The sequence below is a fragment of the Biomphalaria glabrata genome, chromosome 15, assembly GCF_947242115.1.
Source record: "Biomphalaria glabrata chromosome 15, xgBioGlab47.1, whole genome shotgun sequence".
Classification (NCBI taxonomy): Eukaryota; Metazoa; Mollusca; class Gastropoda; family Planorbidae; genus Biomphalaria; species Biomphalaria glabrata.
In genome coordinates this window covers 7,509,496-7,532,426 of record NC_074725.1, presented here as the reverse complement: position 1 = coordinate 7,532,426, position 22,931 = coordinate 7,509,496, and the positions used below count along the sequence as shown (strand labels likewise).

Sequence of the window (22,931 nt, the reverse complement as noted above, 5' to 3'; positions counted from 1 at the left end):
TTAAAAACAATAAATAAAAGGACGTTGAGTTACACAAACTCGTAGGCGGCCTCTGCTGGTCTGTCATAACGTTAAACACAGCACATTTTGTAAATTCTTGAAAACATTACTATCTTTATTAATGCTTGACTATCATAATATGACTAGCAAATTTATAAAATGTTTGACTATCATAGCAAGAAAGTTTCTTAGTGCTTGACTATCACAAACTGAATATCAAGTTTCTTAATGCTTGAATATCATAACTTGATTATCAAGTTTTTTAAATGCCTGACTATCATAAAATGACTAACCAGTTTCCTTAATGCTTAAATATCATAGAACGACTATCAATTTTCTTAATGCTTGGCTATCATAACTTCAGTATTACATTTCTCACGGGCTTGACTTCCAATCACAGCCTATAGATCTAACGGTTGTCGGTGACGAGTAACTAGATTAAGGGCTAGATTTATAAATAAATTGAGTGCGTTGCATCTTTTCAAAAAAAATATTCATCCCATTGTATTTCTTAAAGTTTGTTCCTTGTGCGGGGGGGGGGGGGGTAGGAGAGACACGCAAAGCAAAGAAAGGGAGTGGAAGGGGGGGGGGCCAACGCTGCTACCTTTGGCCAAAAATTGCTCCGAAAGAAATGATACGTATAATAATTGGGAAAGACGTGGCTGGGTTGCGATGACGCATCCTTCCAGAAGGCTTAGCTTATCTGTAACAGGGTGACCCCTAAGTGCAAGTCAAGCCGTTGGAGACAATGACTGAAAAGAAACCAGAGTAGGAGAATGCCTGAGAAATGTATTTGGCTTATCTTCCTCCATAAAGTTAGATAGCCAGGACATTGGAAAACATATACGTAATAATACGTAAAACACTGAGGCGACTTTATAAAGAGGCAAGTATTTAATGATTCCAGTGGCGTAGCTAGGGTGGGAAATTTGAAAATCCCCTTGACCCCCCCCCCGCACTTGAGGGGGGGGGCCCCAAATGAGTGTTCGAATATTTTTTACATTAGATATTAAATCTTACGCAAAAAAGCAGGGCCCCCAAAGAGGTCAAGCTCCCAAATGATGGCTAATTCCTAGCTACGCCACTGAATGATTCGACTTGACTTTATAAAGTAGTACCGGACTTTAGTTAGTGGAGGCCTTGGTCAGGATTTCTGAGGAAGCCTCTACCCTCAACAAACTTAGGTATGAATGCACTTAATAGTAGGCCTACTAGTAAATCCAACGTAAGCCATATTTGTGAAGAAAGAAATAGAACAGTTTTCAATTTAATGTACCAGTAGTTCATCTTATTTTCTCAGATTTAATATCATAATTTGTTGTATATTTTTGAAAATTGGAGGACCTTTTTAAATGACCTGGGTAGCTGCACAATCGTAAATCTGGCCATGGTAAGGAGGATACCTCGAGACGAAAATGTTATCTTTATACGATAAAGCGACAATATATACATTAGACTGCCTGCTCGTCAATATCATTCTAACATTTCTTTTATATTCACAAGCAGGTCCGGCCTTAGATAATTGAAGGCCTTGGGCGAAGTGCATTTGGTAGCTCCAAACAAAATAGAAAATAAATAGAGAAAAAATAAAATTATGCAATTTATTTTAAACCTATTATACTCCAACAATAACCATGGGCACAATGTTTTCAGTCTTGTTTGAGACGTTTACCAATTGGACGTCATAGGCGGCTGCTTAGTTTGCCTATGCCTAACGCCGGCCCTGTCACAAGGAAAGTAGCCTATACGATTATAAAATTTGGGAGACTAGATCTAGGCTATTAGTTACAGATTGAAGAAGAATGTATTTATGGTGTTGTTGTTTTTTTATGTGTTTTATACTAGGAACATTGTCTAACATTAAGTAAAGTATAAATAATCTAAAGTTTATTTTTCGGCCTACACATTGAATGATTAATTATTATTGGCAATGAAAAAAAAAGATGTTTCAATGATAGTTATAATTAATCAACATTTAATTGTCCCCTGCCCTGAATCAAGCACAAAACCTTTAATTGTTTACGAAAATTGTGAAACGGTCTAATAAATCTGATACAAATAAGAATGTTTCAGACGTTCTTGACCTAGGTTACTGTTGATGTACTAAGCTAGAACTTTTTTAGTTTTCGAATTCGTTTCCCTCTCCAAGATAGAGAGTGGGAGTAGTCAAGTACGAAACTAAATTAGTTCTTTACCTGCGCGAAGCAGACGACTTGCCAGTCTGGCTAAGGCAGTCTGGGAGCACATGTAAACTCAACTTACCCATTTCCTAAATGTTTGTTTTGGCTTTCTTTGGCCCTTTTAATTCACGAATTGTTCTTAATATTATTATTATCGCGAGTCCCCACCCTTCCGATACATTCGAGTTTCTTTCGTTTATCAGATGGAGGCTGGCAAGCAAGACTTAAAAAGGCGGGAAACTTGTTTGTTTTAAATATAAATATGTTCGCTTTTTTTGTGTGTCGTTTGGGAGAAAAGAAAAGGATTTCAGTTTGCTTCAAGGTATAGAAAAAAAAAGCTGACTAAGCAAGTTGGGTGTTGGTTAGGAGTGAAGCGGAAATGCTGCTGAAATGAATGTTAAGATGTTCTCAAAGAAATTTTAAAAAAGAAAGAAAAGAAAAACGGATGCATTGCAGTTATCATCATTTTTATCCTTTGGTTTACTAATAGAACAATTTCTTCCTCTTCTTTTTTTGTTCCCATTGTCTAACCCTTAACCTGTCTTATATATATATATATATATATATATATATATATTATATTTGAGATGAATTCATAAACTGTGCAGTGATTTCCAACATCAGACAATTCTCTGTAAAGTTTATCTTTTAGAGATGCCTCTTGATAAAGTTTTTGTCATTGTTTTATTTTCAGTTTCTCCCAGCAAGCAACTGTTTCTCAAGTTTAAAGTCCCAGTCAGTAGGTCATTGTTTCTCCCAGCATGCTACTGTTTCTCACGTTTAAAGTCCCATTCAGTAGGTCATTGTTTCTCCCAGCATGCAACTGTTTCTCACGTATTACTAACTCCCATTCAGTAGGTCATTGTTTCTCCCAGCATGCAACTGTTTCTCACGTATTACTAACTCCCATTCAGTAGGTCATTGTTTCTCCCAGCATGCAACTGTTTCTCACGTATTACTAACTCCCATTCAGTAGGTCATTGTTTCTCCCAGCATGCAACTGTTTCTCACGTATTGCTAAGTCCCATTCAGTAGGTCATTGTTTCTCCCAGCATGCAACTGTTTCTCACGTATTGCTAACTCCCATTCAGTAGGTCATTGTTTCTCCCAGCATGCAGCTGTTTCTCACGTATTACTAAGTCCCATTTAGTAGGTCATTGTTCAGGTTTGGTTTATGCTCCACTTAGGCCTGCCTGTGTATGTGGTCGGCATCTTTTGTGAAGGTATGTAGGTATGTACAACCCATCTTCCTTGGTGTGTCTCATTTCCGGGATGTCTTCTTCCTCTCCTCCGCCTAACTGTTAGACCCTTTATAACTTTCTTTTCGTATCTTTCTAGTTTGATTTTTTGTTAGTAACATTCTACCAATTAAGATTCTGTTTGACTTAGTTGTATCTAAATCTGTCTTAGCGTTGAACTTTATATTACTTTCATCAGAGATGCGCAACGACTCTCTCTATTATTTTTTTAGACATCAAATTAGCCTAATACGATTCAGGGATTAGTAGCCCTATGAATTATTTTTAAAGGACGTAAGTTGCATTGCATTGCTGTATTCATTTGTTGTTGAGTTTTTGACTATGAAAAGTTTTCAGATTTTCTTCAGAAATGAAGATTATAACGTCTTAGCCCAAAAGATTATAACGCCTTAGCTCAAAAGATATAACGTCTTAGCCCAAAAGATTATAACGCCTTAGCTCAAAAGATTATAAAGTCTTAGCCCAAAAGATTATAACGCCTTATCTCAAAAGATTATAACGTCTTAGCCCAAAAGATTATAACGCCTTATCTCAAAAGATTATAACGTCTTAGCTCAAAAGATTATAACGCTTTAGCTCAAAAGATTATAACGCCTTAGCTCAAAAGATTATAACGTCTTATCCCTAAAGATTATAACGCCTTAGCCCAAAAGATTATAACGCCTTAGCTCAAAAGATTATAACGCCTTAGCTCAAAAGATTATAACGCATTAGCTCAAAAGATTATAACGCCTTAACTGAAACTCTTGACAAGACTGCAGGAGATGGCGGTGGGAAGGGTTCAAGCCCATGCCATCAAGACGACGATCCGAAGAGCACACCCCACGTAAAAAAAGCAGCCATCCTTTAGTTGTAGTTATTTATTTTCATCAACGTTTAGGTATAAGAAACGCACTATGTTCTTTACGACACTATAACTATGTTCTTTGCGACAATATAACTATGTTCTTTGCGACAATATAACTATGTTCTTTGAGACAATATACTATGTTTTTTGCGACAATATAACTTTGTTCTTTGAGACAATATAACTATGTTTTTTGCGACAATATACTATGTTTTTTGCGACAATATAACTATGTTCTTTGCGACAATATAACTATGTTCTTTGCGGCAATATAACTATGTTCTTAGCGACAATATATATATATATATATATATATATATATATATATATATATATATATATATATATATTATATATATATATATATATATATATATATATATATATATATATAGAGAGAGAGAGAGAGAGAGAGAGAGAGAGATCTTAAGTATAGAGCAAGACGCTGCGATAAGCTCTGTGTGGGATGTTTTAAAGATTGTTTGACAAAAAATGATTAAAGTTTAGAGCGTATTTTAAGCAAACGAAGAATCCTGCGTGCGTGTGTGTGTGTGTGTGTGAAGAAAAAAATGGCAATGATTAAAAAGTACTGGTAGCATTACCTAATGAAGAATTCCTCTATGTGTTTGTGTGTGTGTGTGTGTGTGTAAGGTGGCCTGAGAAAACATGTATAGACGGACTTCAAAATAAAAGGCTAAACTACCAAATATTAAACATATTTAAAGGAAAAAAAGTATGTATAAGATGTCCGCGTGCTGCTTGTGCTAATGAAATACGAGTAAGGGGTGTGGCTAGCACGCCACAAGCAGACTATGTAACATAATGGCGGGCAGATGGAAATCAAACAATCTTACTTTAATACAGTTATAAAATATGAATATATTTGTTAATGCTACAGTAAATCTATGAAAACTATATTTTCACATCTGCAACCTGACATCTGTAGAGATATACATGTCTGGAATTAGGTTAAGTATTATGTGGACAAGTGGCGTAGCTAGGGTGGGGGAAGTAGGGGGAGAATTTGAAAATCCCCCCAGGCCTCCACTTGAGGGGGGCCCCAAATGAGTGTTTTTTACATTAAATATTACGCAAAATGCAGGGGCCCCCAAAGAGGTCAAGCCCACCGGGCCCCCAAATGATGGAAAATTCCTAGCTACGCCCCTGCGATGTGAGGGGTATAAACTAACAATCTTTATGCTAAGCATAAAACTAAACATTATGCAACACTATGTAAGGCATATCGGCACAATTCATTCAATTTCGATATTAGAGTTTACGTATGTGTAATAATTCGTAACGTCTGCCTAAACATTTATCACTTAAGCGTGTTTCTAGTAATTAAGCATACACAGGTAAACACATACATATAAACTATTTTTTAAACAAGCAGAAGAGGTAGTTTTATTATTAGTTATATATATATAATATTATATATATATATATAAATATATAGTTCGTCCATCGTGGTTCGATGATGGCCACTTTGTCTTAGTTATTGTTAATCCTTAGCTCATACGAGCAACATTTACACAGATTTGTTTCGTTTCTATATCCAGAAATGCTTACTTCTTGCCAAGTTATTATTTCCTTTTTTTCACTCCTTTTAATAACTGCCCATCAATTTACGTTATGAAGATTTAACTCTTTCTCTCCTAACCGACGATACAAACGTTGATTCCATCAGAATGTGGTTAATAATTACGGAGAGAAAGAGTTAAAAGTGGTAAACAACAGAATGTCGTGGCTGTAAGCGTTGGCGGGAGAATCGCTGTCTCGTGGTAGATAAAATAAGATGCAGCAATTCACACATGCTCAAGCTACAATACCATGGCCACTTAGACTAGCAGCGAAAAATTCCAGGTTTAGCTAGGCCTCACATGTGGAGGCACGGAAATGTCTCCAGGTCTCACCCCTCTCCCTCTGTATGATAGAGGTGGTCATCCTCGATTATGATGGACGAACTTGGACATTATTTATTCATACATTTACATGAGGCAGATTTTGATATTCCAATAAAATAGCAGAATTTGGAGCAATAGCTATCTACATCTTTTCCTCATTCTTATTCTTAAAGGTTTCCGCAGTCCTAGTCCCAGTGGCGTAGCTAGTGTGAGGGGAGGGGGGTCCAAATTGGAAAATCCCCCCGGGCCCGCAATTGAGGGAGCCCCCAAATGAGTGTCCGAAATCATTATTTAACATTAAATATTACGCCATTATCTCATGTCATGATGTCGAATGTCAAAATGAAGGGGCCTCGAACTCCCTAGCTGCGCCACTGCCTAGACCACTCAATTTTACGGTCATTCCCCAATGCCAGCCCCTGTTTTTTTGTTTTAATTTATGTCGTTTGCCTTACTACTGTATTTTGGTAAGAAATTTGTTTATCCTACTTTCCACTTCCATTCTCGGATCAAGTTTTAAAAATTTGCATAATTATTCATTGTCGATGACAACACACGGGTCAATCTAAACATTAACCAAATAGTTAATTATATAGTGGTGATTGATTAATTTTATTTGATAATGAAAGGGGAAATATTACAGTATTGAGATTTATGTCTGTGTAAGTATGGAGTTCTTTTCATTAGATAAGCTGTGTTTATGTGCCTTGTCTTTTGTTTAATTACTTGTTTCCCTTTAAAGTTCTTTTATTGTGTGTCTGTGTGTAAAAGTTTTCCAGAAGTTTCAGTTAAAACGTGTAGCCCATGTGTGTAATACGTTCCTGTGTGTAGCCGCGTGTGTAAGACGTTCCTGTGTGTAGCCCACGTGTGTAAGACGTTCCTGTACGTTTGCCTACGTGCTATCACAAAACTATGCTGTTAAAAATATGTTTGAAAAAAAATGAAAACGAAACGAAATTGTGAAATCTCAAAAAAAGAAAAAAAAAAACATAAGAAGACAAAAAAAAACTCGGCTAGAAAACAAATATTTGACAGAAAAAAAAAGGGGAGGTGCATGGGAAAATGTGGAGGCAGGAGAAGATTTGATAATTTTGTATGTGGAATTCACGAGAAGCAGATAAGTTTTTCATGTTCCCAGATGTTTTGATGGCTCTCTCGAGTTGCTGTTTACGTCAGAGCTAGCAGTCGGTGGAGGTGACAAACAACATTGTCCTTATTTCCCATTTGTTGTTCTGACCTATTGATAACTTACTATTTTGGAGTTTAAAATATGTGTATATAAGATTAAGTTTATAATCTATAATGAGAAAAGTTTTCTTCCAAGTCCACTAGCTTAGACAATTAAGGGAAAGTGCAAAAGGGCGATTTTAGTACTCATAGTAGCCTCTTGGGCTTAAGGGATATGTATGGGGTTATGCTTGCCCTGGATGTGGCAAAATATGTAGGTCACAGCTGGAGCTGCGTATCCACGGGAAATATTGTATTCCTCATTAATCTTCGGGCTCCAAGACAAGCCTTATTATTATTATATAGTTTTATAAAGTATCTTCACCTTTGCTTATTTATTTACAAACTCAAGACCATCTTCACTTCACTCAAAAGAGAACCTGTGATTTACAGTTTTAAAAATATTGACACGACACGATTCCGATTTTCCCGCATGAACTGTTTTTAAACGCAGATTTTAATTCATAGAAGTAAAAGAAAATAGATTCTTGTCTTCACGGCAGTTCCGGAAGGCTATTTGTACATTATATTTTGAATTTCGGGATTTTTAGGGCGCCCATGAGTCCCACCCAACCCTAACGGGTACCTGACCTTAGTTGGGGTAAGTAAAAGCGGCTGGTCGTTGTGCTGCTCGTTAACCATTGACCAAAGAAACAGAGGACCCTAATATCATTTGCCCAACACAATGTCTAAAAAAGGGAAATTTTACTTTACTCACAAGGTCAAATACTGCTTTCTCAATAACTTAAAAAAACCTAATTTGACTGTCAGCATCTTAGAGCTGGCTACACACACAACATCAAGTCCATTTGTTTGACGTTTATTAAAACTAATGCTCTCATGATCATTTCATATTTGAGCAAAGCCTCTATGTATTTCGACCAAAGTCCATATCTTTGTCGTCTTATGGCGTTGTGCCTGTTCATTCATAAATGTTGTAACCATAACTTTGATGAATCTCTATTGTTTAATACTTTTTATTACATTTTTGCAAGGGATCCCACAGCTAGCCTCCTTCTATCTGAGTTATTTCCAGCTCCTTCCTTTTAGATTCTTTTGCAATTTTATTCCAATTTACACATTTCTACACAGTTCAAAAATAATAATTATGATTTATGAAGCTCTTCGTAGCGGCTACTTGAGATCACGCGACAACCCCCACCGAACCAATAACAATTCGTATGTGACTGGACATGTTATCTATAGGACCTTAAACCTAAAAATTGGTCTCTTTATATTTCATCCGAATATATTCACACTTATGTCGATCTCTATAAGAAATAATGGCCTTACGTTTGTTGTTGATCGTTTCAAGTGTATAAGGAACTGACGTCCACTAGAGGCACTATATACGGATGTAGGGTATTTAGGACAATGCTTTAGATTAGTATTAGACTTTAAAGTGTAAAATATTTTTTTAAGCACGACGCTCAAAGTACTGCATTTAAAGAGAATATTATAAAATCTTAAAACATTTTGCTGGCCTTCATGCGGCCCTTTCGGTGGCCCTAACGGCCCAATGGGGTACCGGCTCATCTGGCCTATAGCCGGTTTATCCCGATAGTGTATGTTAATAATCTTTTTATATATGTCTGTTATAAATGCAAAGAGTGCCAAATTTTCTATTACATGCTATTCAATTTTGGCCAAAGGACCTTCTTTTACCTTCTAATTGTACTGTTAATTAATAGGTCTAGGTTGTAGTGCTAAAATGGTAAAATACTAATTATAAAATTCTATTAACCTCCATAGATTGTGTGCAGGCCAATGCAATTTATCGCATATTTTTTATTCTGTTCTCGGCATAGTGCCGCTTGATCAAAGGGCGCATACTTTTAGAAACAGAGTAAATATGCACAATAAATTAGAGTTAACCTTCTTGATGAAAATGCGAAAATAAAACTCCAATGTCAACTAATTCAACGTAGATACAAACAAAAAGGTAAGACAACATAATTTGTCTACTTGAGTATTTGTGGGAAAGAAAAGATCGATGAAAGAAAGAGGAAACGTGAGAAAGAAAGAGAAAAAATGTTGAGGAGAAAGAGAAATTAGAGATCTGAAGAAAACGAAAACGGTGGATAAATAGAGAAAATAAAAAAAAAGAAAGAGACGAAAGAGAGAGAGAGAGAAAGAAAGAGAGAGAGAGAATAAGAGAAAAAAGAAGAGTGGGAGAAAGAAAGAATGAGAAATGGTGTCAAGTGTGTTTATACAACTATTTCTTTTTTTACTATTCAATAATCATACTAGTTTTTCATATCAATTGATCAGAAATTAAACTACACCTAACACTGGAGCCAAGTGTGGTTTGTTGTTAACTGAGGTGGTACATTTTATAGACATTTACCGTCAAAAAGAATGGGAGTTAATCTGTAACTAATGTGGTGATGAGTTTACTGCTTTTGCCATAAACCTACGTAGCTATTTTATTTTTATTATTTTGTACATAATTTAAAGCAATGGTGGTCTTAACAGATTCATTCATGTAATAGAAATTAAGATTATATTATTAGACAGAGAAGAGTGAAACTACATTTAATAAACAAATATGAACAACTATTTCCAGTAGACAGACAGTAGCATTATATTAATTTAAAAAAAAAAAAAAAAAGGTACAACGCACTTTCAATCACAAAAAAAAAAAAAAGATATCACCCACCCAAAAAAAAAGGTTATAAGCCTTTAAACTTCGTGGCCATAAGACCCGCTCTTAATGTAAAGGACAATCCGTAAAAAGAAAAAAATGTCTCATTTTCCCTACCGTATGTTCCCCTGTCCCAGATTTTATTATTGTGACCTATGTACTTTACCTAAACTGAGGGTCGCGAAAGTGTGAGTGGGTGAGGTGGATTATTTTAATCTTATTTACCTATGCATGATCGTGACCCCCACCCCTTCCAAACCACACTTTTTTTTTATTGCATTGTCATTGTCTCTTCTTCCTGGTAAATGGGGTACTTGTATAACAACTTCTGCATTTTATCTAGGTCAGAGTCAGAATGGGTTTGGTAAGGAGACAAGAGAACATACTTAACTAAATAGATTTACTTTTAAGTTGGGAACATGAGATGAACAATACACAGACACAAAGAACAGCACATTTCTGAACAACTTTTTTTTTTTAAGTCTTAAAACTTCTGACATCAAATTATTATGAATCAAGTTGGAAATACTGCATGGGCGTAACTGGGTTCAGAAAAACAAATGAGTTGTTTAGTTGTGTCCCTTGATTAGTGGATCAAGTTAAAAATAACAGTCACTCACGTTGGCTCACATCTCTCCACCCCCAGAGCACACACACACACACACACTTCCCACACTAGGAATTGATATTAAATTTTCGTAGATTAAAGATGCAACCTAGTTCCACCACGCCCTTCTTTCACCATCTTAACACAGAAGTTTCTTGGCCCATTGGCTGGAATGCCAGCAGTAAGATGGGGGGGGGGGGGGGCTGCCGGGCTGGGTCTTATCAGACCAGCGCTCTTCGCCACTAAGCCAGCATGGCAGCACGGCCTACAATGAATGCTCCCTGGCTATACGTCACGAAGTGCCAGCTCCTGTAGCAAGATAGCGAGACTAGAGGACTGATAAATGAAGAAACGAAAAAGTCCTGTTTGGTCGAAAGACATTTCACCTACATTATGTAGTTTAACCGAAATGTTGACTCACGTCAAATAATCTGTCACAAAAAGAGGGTGAGAAGTGGAAAGAGAATCCTTGTAGGCCTATTTGAAATTCGCACACACGCATATTGAAAAATGTTTTTGACTAACACTGACTAATCCCATAAAACATAACAAAAACTATGTTCCTACAACCAAGGAGCAGGCCAAATATTAAAGATTACTTACCGAAGAAGCTGTGTTAACCAAAAATAATAAAACTACAACAAATACGGCTGTCTTTAGCCTGAGGAGGAATGAAGACATTAGGTTCAGTTACATAGACACACTAATAGAAGGAAGTATTTAAAAAAACACAAAGAAAAGTAAGCAAACTATTGTTTGTCATTTTAATGTTTTGAATTATGTTTGTGTCTTTCTGTTCTTCTGAGAAATGGTTTGAAAATCTTGTTAACTAAACAATTTCGGTTTTAATTTAGGTGAAGATGTGAGACATTAAAATATGTTTTGTTTGACTTTTATATTTGGCACATTTTTGGGGGGGTTGCTAGAGCTACATCATATACATTAAAATATTCTTTCTAAGACTAGGCCAACTTACCATTTTGACATGGTGCGATTTCGTCCAAATGTATAAGAAGTATCACAAATTGAATGCAATGTACAAGAGGCACCAGTTTCTCTGGCACCGTTACGCTTCAACCTCATCGAGGGTGCTGGAATTCCTTCTCCTCCGTCTTTCCTATCAGGTTTCTAGAAGCCGTTCTTGAAAAATAAAAAATTCTATCACCTCCACCCACTGGACTAAGGTCCTGTGCTAGAAAAAAAAAATTACACTGTCCCTAATCTGTGGTCATTCATGGAGGAAAAAAAAAGATTTCTACCGAATCTTCTTGACAACACAGGTGCCTAACAAGTAAAAATCCTTTTTACTTCAAGACCCTCAATCCGGTCCTCGCGTAGGCAGCGGATGAGTTCATCAAACTTTCTCAACGCTCGGGGAAAAGGAGGCGGGGCCTAAGTTAAAATGCTACCGTGAGCCAAAAGAAGTTTTCCCTTGTGAGTAAAATGTATGAATGGTTACTCCTCAATGCATGCACTTGTGTTTTCTTGACGGAAATAATACATGAAGTAGTTTGAGTGTAGTTTTATTTTGGATTTATTAGGATGGGTTTCATTCTAGTGGGGCCACTCCAATAAGAACTTGATGGTCATTACGAAAACTTGGGTATTACAAGTGGTATCATCTTGTTTTTACTATTACTGTAAACACCCTATTATTAGCGTAGGGTAGATTAGAAATATGTCTCCACTCTTTAAAACATAGGACTAGTTAACAGTACCGTTTAATTTCCTAGTCAAAATTGAATCCTATGTATGATAATAAGAATGCGCAGCCTATAATTGAATATTGCTAGTTCGTTTTAGTAAAAAAAATATTTAATAAACTCCAAGTGATTAATTAAAAGAGAAAGCAGGGGTGATGTATAAATGTGCTTCCTCAATAAAAGAATGAGTACAGTAATATCTGATGATTGGCAGTAGCTGTGAGGGAGTAGGATCAAGACGGTGCACTTTTTGTGGGCGGAGCGACGAGTGCGCATAAGAAAATAGTTACATTTGTCGTCTGCACTTTAAAGTGGATTTTACGAGTTTTCAATACGATTTGACTTCTAAAATAACACCAACGCCGTTGAATCTAATTGTTTTGTACGTCTAAAAATAACTCATCTTTGATTTCAATATTTTGCTCTTGCCCGTCCGAAAAAAAAAAAAGTGCATGCCTTACATTGGTTTCCAGTCATCAGCATCTTCTGGCTGCTTCTGAAACTCTTGACATAGGCAGTCAAGATGGTGGAATACATTACACAGTAACTGTTAGCAACAGTTTATTTTTTTCTTAATATTCTGAATGTGAACAGTCATTTTTAGGACGGGGATGCGTTAAATATATTTTTTTTTTAGTTTTGTTTAGAATCAGTGAGGTGTCATTTCTCCCGTTTTATTTTATTTTTGGCTTAGATAACATTCCTTAGAGCAGGCCAGACAGAGTCGGCCTCTCTAGAATGATTATGAAGAAAACGCGAAATGGAGAATTGCTCCTCTTGTCTGTATTAGTAACGATTCTTGGACTAGCAGATGTTTCTAATGGGGTAAGAATTCAGATTTTATGCATGAACACTTTTGTTTCGTCTTATAAGTCAATACATATTAAAATATCACATTTTAGAGACAAGTTCAGATGTTTCATTTTTTATTTATTTTAAAATAGTAATATTTACAATTAAACTTATTCGGTATGTCTTATTACAAGATATTATTGCATTCAAGAAGTTCGTTTTAATCTGTCATTTTAAAGGCTGTTGCCGGAACACTCTGGGTCGGTATTTGTTTGAAAAGTTGACGCCATGTGAAAAGGCGCACGGTTGTGTACAAATAGATTAGGTGAAAGTGAATTATACCAAATGCGACTTGGTGCTTCTATTGGGCAAGGGGGAGTAATTATTGTTAGCTGTCGCGTGCTGCGTTTAACCTACAAACATGTACACGAGAAGAGAACGCGAGGACAGTGTATCCTCGGGCTGAGGCACACTCGCAGACACACGCTCACTCATTTTTAGAAGGATAGATAGATGGCAAGACTCAGATACATAGAGATGGCAAGACTCAGTTAGATACATAGAGATGGCAAGACTCAGTTAGATACATAGAGATGGCAAGACTCAGTTAGATACATAGAGATGGCAAGACTCAGTTAGATACATAGAGATGGCAAGACTCAGTTAGATACATAGAGATGGCAAGACTCAGTTAGATACATAGAGATGGCAAGACTCAGTTAGATACATAGAGATGGCAAGACTCAGTTAGATACATAGAGATGGCAAGACTCAGTTAGATACATAGAGATGGCAAGACTCAGTTAGATACATAGAGATGGCAAGACTCAGTTAGATACATAGAGATGGCAAGACTCAGATACATAGAGATGGCAAGACTCAGTTAGATACATAGAGATGGCAAGACTCAGTTAGATACATAGAGATGGCAAGACTCAGTTAGATACATAGAGATGGCAAGACTCAGTTAGATACATAGAGATGGACGGAGAGAAGTGAGAGACTTGTTCTTTTTTTTTTATTTATTTTTTTTTTTTTTTAAACATAAAGTTAGATTTTTATATATAAAAAAAGTATGTTATCTATAGGTCTTAAATTAATACCGACCACAAACTTTTGTATTTTATTCCAGTGTGTGTGATATGTGTGTGTGTGTGTGTGGTGGTGGAGGGTCAGTAGGGAACACCCAACTCCCATCCCTTCACGTAGGCTAAGCTATTTAGATCTACATAGTGGGCGGGGCAATATGGGTGCGTGAGAGAGAGAGAGAGAGAGAGCGGGGGAGGAGAAAAGTAAAGAAGATGCCACATCAGCATGGGAGGGTTACAGAAATATGGGTCACGCTGAATCTTTTTTTTTCAATTTCAAATTACATTTAAACACTTAAACAAATGGAACAAAACTTCTAAAATAAATTTTTCTCCTTTTTTTAATTTCACCTTTATATCGTTATTATTATTACATTTATTGAAGCAATTATGCAACAGAAACTGTACTTGTACTAATATAATTAAATCATATTGAAAGGGCTTTTTAAAAATATACAATTAGATGCTGGCCATGGAATGAAGATTTTTTCAAAGGGAAACAATTGTTAAATTAAGAGTATCAGTCCACACGATTTAAATCTGTTATGTAACAGAAATGTGTTTTCTGGACCATCATTTTTAGAGCTTTGTAAAGCAAGGCGACTATTATTAGCATCGTCAATGGAAGTCTTTCTGCAACAGAAAGTGTATATTGATCAGAACAATTAAAAGTATAAATAAGCCCTGGAAGAGTTAATGGGAAATAATGATAACGTCTATATGACTATAACAAGATTCTCATTATACATCTACACATGGCAAAACAACTATAAATAGATAACCCTTTGGTGTATCCGGTGTGCAAAACTAAAGGACGTGTTGATAAGCTCTACTTTTTAAAAGATACATGAACATGTTTGTTTTCTGTATTGACACTACCTCGTGTGGAGTTGTTGTTTTTTTTCTAATTTCCCAATCGATCGAGCGCCTTCCCAGGTGGCGGATAGGGGAAATGCCCTTCCAGATATGGTGGGTACCAGGGAAATAAAATACCAGGGGTGGATCAAAATCAAACCTTCTGGCACTTCTGCCTTGCAGGAAGTGGAGGGATCCACAAAGGCTAAGGCACCTTACCTGAATATATAGGCAGATTTCCAGAGAGCTGAAAGGGGCAGCCCCCCAGATTGTTATGCGCAGGGCTAACAACCCAGTCATATAAAAATATTGTTACCAACGCTAAAACACCTATGACAAAACGGACTGATCAAAACGCAAAACTACATTTGCCTGGAAATGGAAATTAAAAGAAACAGATTACATTGGGACCTGTCACCTCGAAACAATACCAGAGGAGCAAAGATTGTTCGCCAGCAAAAAAAAAAAAGGCAGGCGCCCCAAAGGCAGACCACGAGCACGGTGGATTGATGAGGCATATCTACAACAGCTAAATGCCCGGGCATAGAGACGTAAAGCACAGGATAGATCAGAATGAGGAGGTGTGCTAAAGCAGGCCAGGGACCTCCATGGAGACGTAAAGCACAAGATAGATCAGAATGGAGAGATGTGCTAAAGCAGGCCAGGGACCTCCATAGAGACGTAAAGCACAGGATAGATCAGAATGAGGAGGTGTGCTAAAGCAGGCCAGGGACCTCCATGGAGACGTAAAGCACAGGATAGATCAGAATGAGGAGGTGTGCTAAAGCAGGCCAGGGACCTCCATGGAGACGTAAAGCACAGGATAGATCAGAATGAGGAGGTGTGCTAAAGCAGGCCAGGGACCTCCATGGAGACGTAAAGCACAGGATAGATCAGAATGAGGAGGTGTGCTAAAGCAGGCAAGGGACCTCCATGGAGACGTAAAGCACAGGATAGATCAGAATGAGGAGGTGTGCTAAAGCAGGCAAGGGACCTCCATGGAGACGTAAAGCACAGGATAGATCAGTATGAGGAGGTGTGCTAAAGCAGGCCAGGGACCTCCATGGAGACGTAAAGCACAGGATAGATCAGAATGAGGAGGTGTGCTAAAGCAGGCCAGGGACCTCCATGGAGACGTCAAGCACAGGATAGATCAGAATGAGGAGGTGTGCTAAAGCAGGCCAGGGACCTCCATGGGCAGTATACATTTCATTCTTGTTTCTTTGTACTTACAAACACACACATACATACAGATATTTCGTGTTTTTTTTTTTTTTTTTTTGGTAAACCAAAAATGGGGGGATAACAAATAGATTTTGATAGTGTCTTCAATGGCTGGTTATAGGCCTACACCAGATTTACTGGGTGCTAAAAAATAAAGAAAGAAGTATTACTTCAGTTTTGGCTGAACGACTATAGAAGCCAACTTAAACTACAATAAGAACCCACTCGTGATATCAGGCGATGAGATGGTTCGCAGACATCTTTAAGGCTTTCCACATTCCTAAGATAATTCGTGCTAGCTACCTACCATGGGGCGGTACTGCCTGCATTAAATTTATCAGTGGACATAGACATTGTCATTATTAATTATATTAATTATAATACTTATTGTAATTAGCTCCCTTTACTAAAGCTCTTTAAACACAAATATAAATAAACAAATGGGTTGAATGTGCATTCGCTCGCAGACATATATAGGTCTGTGTATTAGTTTTTTTTTTAAAGTAAAATATACATGGGTGTAGATCTGTGAGTTAGATTTAATTCTGAAAATAGACAGTATACCATGGCTAGTAAAGTAAGTTTTCACATGTTGGAAGTCTTGTGGCATATGTGGCATATATATGTGTGTGTATATATTTTGTTATGTAAAGAACATAAAAATTAAAGGAAAAAATAAAGATGGCATCATTAAAGGGTGATAACTCAAACAATTTTTTAATAATGTGTATATATTGTATTAATTCCCTTCAATGTGGAAAACTTTTTTTTCGACTTTTGTAATCACGGTACTTACTCTCAAATTAATCATCAAAAGGTTCAACGGCACAATACGCGAATAACAGTTGCCTTTTTAAAAGTGGTATAGCTTGATTGCTGAGGACCCAAACCTCCTTGTCATTTCATCAGTGCAGGATTTTAGTAAGTAAAGGCCCCGGACAGGATTTTTTTGGAGACGCTCTGGCTCTCTTTTAGCAGTGGCGTAGCATCCATGGCTTTGTAATGGTGGCTAACCCTAACACGTTGTACTAGTAGTGTTACGTCTTCTAAGTCTGGACCTGTAGGCATATCATTAGGATTAAACTCTTGAGTAGAAGTATACATTCGCTTTAGCGGCTTAACCAGGAATTTTTTAGGGGGAGGGGAGATATAAGGTCGGAGTAGAAATGTTTCATTTTTCTCGTGTTCCCCCAAAGGAAAAAGGATAGAAAGTGCAACACATAGGGGAAAAATAAAAAACTTTCGATACTAATCAACGTTGTGTTGGAAAGTGAGCACCAATGTATATCTCACCGATGGCGGATCCAGAGGGGGGGGGCGGTAGGGGCGATCGCAACCCTCCCCCCGGTGGACGAATGAATTTTAGTAAAGAAATCACACAATTTGTATAGGAATTTATTAGTTATGTTAATAATATATACTAATTATTTATATTTCAACCTATTTTTAGATTATTTCCCCCCCCCCCCGCTGTCTAGTATGTAGGCCGATTTGGTGGGGTGGGGAGGTGGCGATGGCATCAATAAACTTTCGAGGGGGGGCGGTCCGATTTATTTGTAGAAATCACAGCTTGTTAACGGAATCAATTAAATATCTATATAATTAAAACTTGTTATTGATATTTTAACCGATCTTTATATTATGTCGTTCCCCTGTTAGACGGTGGGAAGGGGGGGGGCGGCGAATACATCTACTGCCCTTCCAACATAAACCCTTTGAGTGGGGGGGGCGGTCCTATTTTTATTTAGAAATCATAGCTTTTGAACAAAATTAGTTGAATATCTATGTAATATAAGCTACATATTGATTTTTTATCCATTTTACTATATGTCACACACACACACTGATCTCAAATTTTATCATTAGTAAATATAAAAAGAAAAAGGGTTGTACCAGGTGGGGGGGGATACATGCAATCGCCTTCCGCCCATCGGACAAACCAATACTTTTTACTTTTTGTATTTTAGTTAAGAAATTACAAAATTTAAAAAAAATGTCACTTATATAATTTATATTTGCTATAAATTGAATTCTTTTATCGAGTCACCCCACCCCTTATTCTTTAGTGCCAAATGCAATCTTTAGCAGAAATCATAAAAAAGGAGCGAGGATTTACGTTTTCACTCTACCGCCCTCTCCCCTTTCCAGATGAAAACATGACGTTTTAAAACAGAAAAGGCATTTCATACGAATTTATCTCAGTAATTTTAAGTAAGACTTTTTTTTTCGAAAATTTAGAATTCATACGAAATTTTTCATTATAAGAGTAACATTTGAGATGAGTTCTGAACCCAAATATTATTTTCCTAGTCACCTTTTTCCAACCTTTACTCATGCTGATAATTTTCTGTTGTATAAAAAAATTTGGGACAATAACTCACAATTAATACTTAAATCCTAAAAATGCAAAAAATTTAGAGTAGAATCTAACTGGTTCACTTAATTTCTCCTTCCACTTCCGAAATGTTTTTTTTTTTTTTGAGCTTTGAATTATAGTTCTGTAACAAAACAAAGTTACAAACATGCCTATTGAACAAAATAGATCACTTACAAATGAGCTTTTTTTTTTTAAATATTATTTTTCGAATAAATTTTTTTTCAGCGGCGATCCTCAAAGTCTTAATCTAAATATGTTGGGTATCTTATCTTTTCGGTTGTATAAGCGATGTAGTAAGGGCCTGTAAATTCATATTAGAATATTTTTCAAGTAAAAGATTATTCAAAATGTCCTTTTTTAATAGGATGAATAATGAGCTGTAGATGTCAGGAGAATGCGTTTCTGCAGTGAAAAATGCAAGAAAACTATTTTGGCTTCGGGGGCTTCGGTTCCTTCCCTTAGATAAGCTTTTTTAAAAAAATCATTCCTTTTTCTATTGCTTGTTACTACAACAGATACCAATCAAAATGAAACCCGTTTTAGTTTTATATAAGGACAAGCAAGTGTGAGGAAAAAAAAATATTTTAATCCAGTGAAGTCCATATAACCTATAGTACTGCAGAACCGAGACTCGTGCTTCATCACCGGCGACAGCCTAGTAATGTTTCCACTTCATTTTGTACAGATTGGAGATTAAAGGCACATTTCTTATTCGTGTGCTAGGACAAAAGCGAACAAGTGCTCCTTCTTGACTAGTGCCAGTATAGTATGGGGCGGGTTGCCTGCATCAGCAAGAAAAACCAATAACATATCAGTTTCTAATTAACATACACGACTAGATTATTACATGGGTTCGCGTGGGACGTAATTATCTTCTGTTTTAAAGGAACGTCTGTAATTTATAAGATAAGCTAACCTTTGTTAACCAACAGAGCGCATACCCTGCTTATGTCACAGTGCTAGCTCCCCCGCGCCCATCCCTTACAGCGCTATGGACATGTGGTGCAGGTCTTTCTGACCTTTAAGTAGTTATATATTTTTATACCTACAATTGGTGACAAACCCTTATTACGAAACATGTCTGATGACTACGGGGGCACACCTAAAATGCATTCTATTTTTAGAATGGGATTGAGCTGTTTCTCGTTGCTTTTTTTTTAAATTGTATTTTTCTTGGCTCGGATGGTGTGTGAGTGTGTGTGTGTGTGTCCCAGCCACTTACATCACTGAAACACCTTCACAATCTGATGACAACTGATCTAAAAATAAAGTTAAAAGACAATCTAGAATAGCAAGTTTCTTTTAGAATTAACTGCATGGTTCAACCTATCTATCTATCTATCTATCTATCTATCTATCTATCTATCTATCTATCTATCTATCTATCTATCTATCTATCTATCTATCTATCTATCTGTCTGTCTGTCTGTCTGTCTGTCTGTCCAACTATCAATCTATCTATATGTTTAACTTATACTTATAGCTTACACAAATTTAATTACATGACTGATCTATCTAATTGATACAAGTACACTTAATATAAGGGGTTTTTTTTAGAGTATTTTTTTATTTTCTTATTTAGTTTTGTTAAGGTAACCGGATGTATTTCTTTTTTTTAACCGCTAAAGAATAATTGGTAGATAGATGTGTAGCTAGGCTACTTAACCTGTTCATCGAGCGTTGGTAGATAGCTCAGTTTACTGAGTGAGTGAATGAAATGTAGACTTAAGTGAAGACCTCTAAATGGTTAGGTGGGCTCAAATAGATGAATAGTTAGATAAACTTGCAATCAACATGCATATATGTAACCCTGCCGGACCAAGTAAAACAAAGGATGTTTAGGCCACGAGACCTTCATCAGCAACAAAACAAAAAAGAAAAAAACAATTGACACAAAATAGGCTTATATTAACTTATCTGTCCGATGTTAGATAAATTAAGATAAACTTAAGTGTATATTTTAGTAGATATGAAAGTGGATTTTGTTTTATTTAAATTCGGAATGAAAGAGTGAGGGAAACGTCCGTCCCTCTTCTCTTTCTCTCGATTTCACCTTCACCCATCCCTTAGTCTGTTGAACCGTTGTGGCACCACAGATTATCTGTCAAGCCTCTTTCTCCATTTCTCTATGTCTTTTGCCTTGAATAGAACTTCTTTCAACGACAGGCCAGTCCGTTCTTTTAAGTTGTCTTGCCATCGCTCTCTGTCTGCCTCTTCTTTTTTTTTATCTGGTACTGTTCCCTGAAGAAAGTCTTTACGAGCCCTGAGGACCTTGTGATAAAGTTTAAGTTTGCGTATTTTGACAGTGATCAGCGGGTCATCTTGGGACCTTATTGCTATTGTTATCTTGTTTCTGATTTCCACGTGTGTGTTGTATCAGTGGATTAAAGATTTTCTGGGCTCCGTCATATCCAACGATGTTCTACTGGATAAAGAATCAACAACAGGATAGCCAAGGATAGACAAGGCAATGGGCACCAAGTCACGGCTGCAGAAAAGAGTGTGGGACAATATATTGCTGACTAACAATACCAAAGCCGCAGTCTACCGGACCTGTGTGATGAGCACTCTACTATACGTAAGTGAAACATGGTCAACCTACTCATGGCAGGAAAAAAAGCTAAAATATCTTCCATCTCCGATGCCTAATGCGGATCTTTAAAATAAGGTGGCAAGATAAGCAACCAATGAGGAACTACGGTACTGCGAAGAGCAGGGTGCCATGACATCCGCTCTGTTATTAGCAGCAGACGCCTTAGCGGGATTGGTCACGTTCATAGAATGCCACAAGGTTGACTTCCACAAGACATTTTGTATTGTGATCTAACAGAAGCCAGTAGAACCGCTGGTATGTAATATATAATATAAGATAAATCACTAACAGCTGGGGGAAAAAGTGGTAGATCCACATGGAGAGCGAACATAAAGGGAAGGGTCTCGGATTGCAGATGCCATACACAACAGTAGTAGAGAGAAGGGTGGAAGTGCAACAGCCCCTGGTCATTACAGATGATCAACATGTAAACACAGCTGTGTATCAAGGATTGGCCTCTTTAGCCACACAAGAAGTTGCAAAGGAAAAACATTTGTCTCTCGAGACTTAAAATGAAATAGTAATAATGCGAATGTCTTCTAGTGTGTTGATGTAGGACTACTACTGTACCATAGACTATATATTACGCACTTCTCTTCAGCTGGAGTTTAATTTAGATCTAATCTCATAGGTCGAAATCAAGATCTGGATCTAGTCTATGATAGAGTATCCCACATTTATCTTATCTTATATATACTTATATAGATCTATTATTATCTAATACAGACGATACTTCAAAAAAGAAGATGTGGATTTATATCTAGATTTAGGTCAAAATTATATCTACATAATGTACAATATAATATATATTTATTATCAAGACTCAAGACTGCCATACCACATGACTATGGAGTATGGATAGTACTATTGTAACTATTATAGTACATAATAATTAATACAGTACTAATAAAAAAGTACTATACACTTTAGTAGACTTTACTATAGTCTATAGTAGTATATGAATTATGATCATGTCATGTCATGACGTATTATAATTATATTATACCACCCAGCATAGCCAGGCCCATGGCATTGCAATCTAAATCTTGAAACTTCATTTCATAACTTGGATCTAGATCTATCTTATATTTATAACTAAGTAATTATTAGAACTATAGGTTATAATAAATATTAATAATTATTTAGATCTTGACATAGATTTACAGTAACATATCATCTAGATCTAGATGATAGATCTATACTTATGCTACTTAATACTTAATAACTTAATAGACTCTAGATCTCCCTTCAGAGTTTTTTTTACGTTAAACCCCTATTCAATATAAAACAAAAGCAAACAACAATCATCAAATTCTATTAGCATAGCCAAGAGGGGTTTTGAGTTTAGAGGTTAAAAACATCCTCTTCAATATAAAACTAAAGGAAACCAAACTCCAAAAATGTAAACTAGGGGGGTTTTGAGTTAAAAATTACCCTATAGAGGTTTAAAACCCCCCTCCAGAGGGTTTTGATGATAAAACTCCCTTTTTTGATAAATCTATAGCAAACTACAATCGCCAAATCCATGAGCATAGCAAAGAGTGGCTTTGATGTTAACCCTCCCCACCTTCTAACAAAAGGAAAAGCAAAGCTACAATTATTAAATTTCATGAGAGTAGCCAAAAGGGGTT

The 22,931-nt window shown here is 36.6% G+C and overlaps 2 protein-coding genes across 3 annotated transcripts in view; one reads left to right on the top strand and one right to left on the bottom strand.

Moving 5' to 3' along the window:
* LOC106057173 (collagen alpha-2(IV) chain-like) overlaps positions 1–12,017 on the bottom strand; it is an 84,220-nt gene extending 72,203 nt beyond the window's left edge. The window contains exons 1-2 of the mRNA XM_013214264.2: positions 11,645–12,017; positions 11,272–11,329 (exon numbers count right to left, since the gene is read on the bottom strand). Coding sequence (XP_013069718.2) covers positions 11,272–11,329; positions 11,645–11,751 — 165 coding nt within the window. The 5' untranslated portion in view covers positions 11,752–12,017. The remainder of the gene's footprint in view (positions 1–11,271; positions 11,330–11,644) is intronic.
* Positions 12,018–12,786: 769 nt separating this feature from the next.
* Positions 12,787–22,931, top strand: part of LOC106057174 (collagen alpha-1(IV) chain-like) — a 74,409-nt gene continuing 64,264 nt past the window's right edge. The window contains exons 1-2 of one of the 2 annotated variants that reach the window (XM_013214266.2): positions 12,787–12,920; positions 13,066–13,196. In XM_013214266.2, the coding sequence (XP_013069720.2) occupies positions 13,110–13,196 (87 nt within the window). In that variant the 5' untranslated portion in view covers positions 12,787–12,920; positions 13,066–13,109. Of the gene's footprint in view, positions 13,197–22,931 lie in introns of both variants that reach the window. The other variant, XM_013214265.2, reaches the window with a different exon arrangement.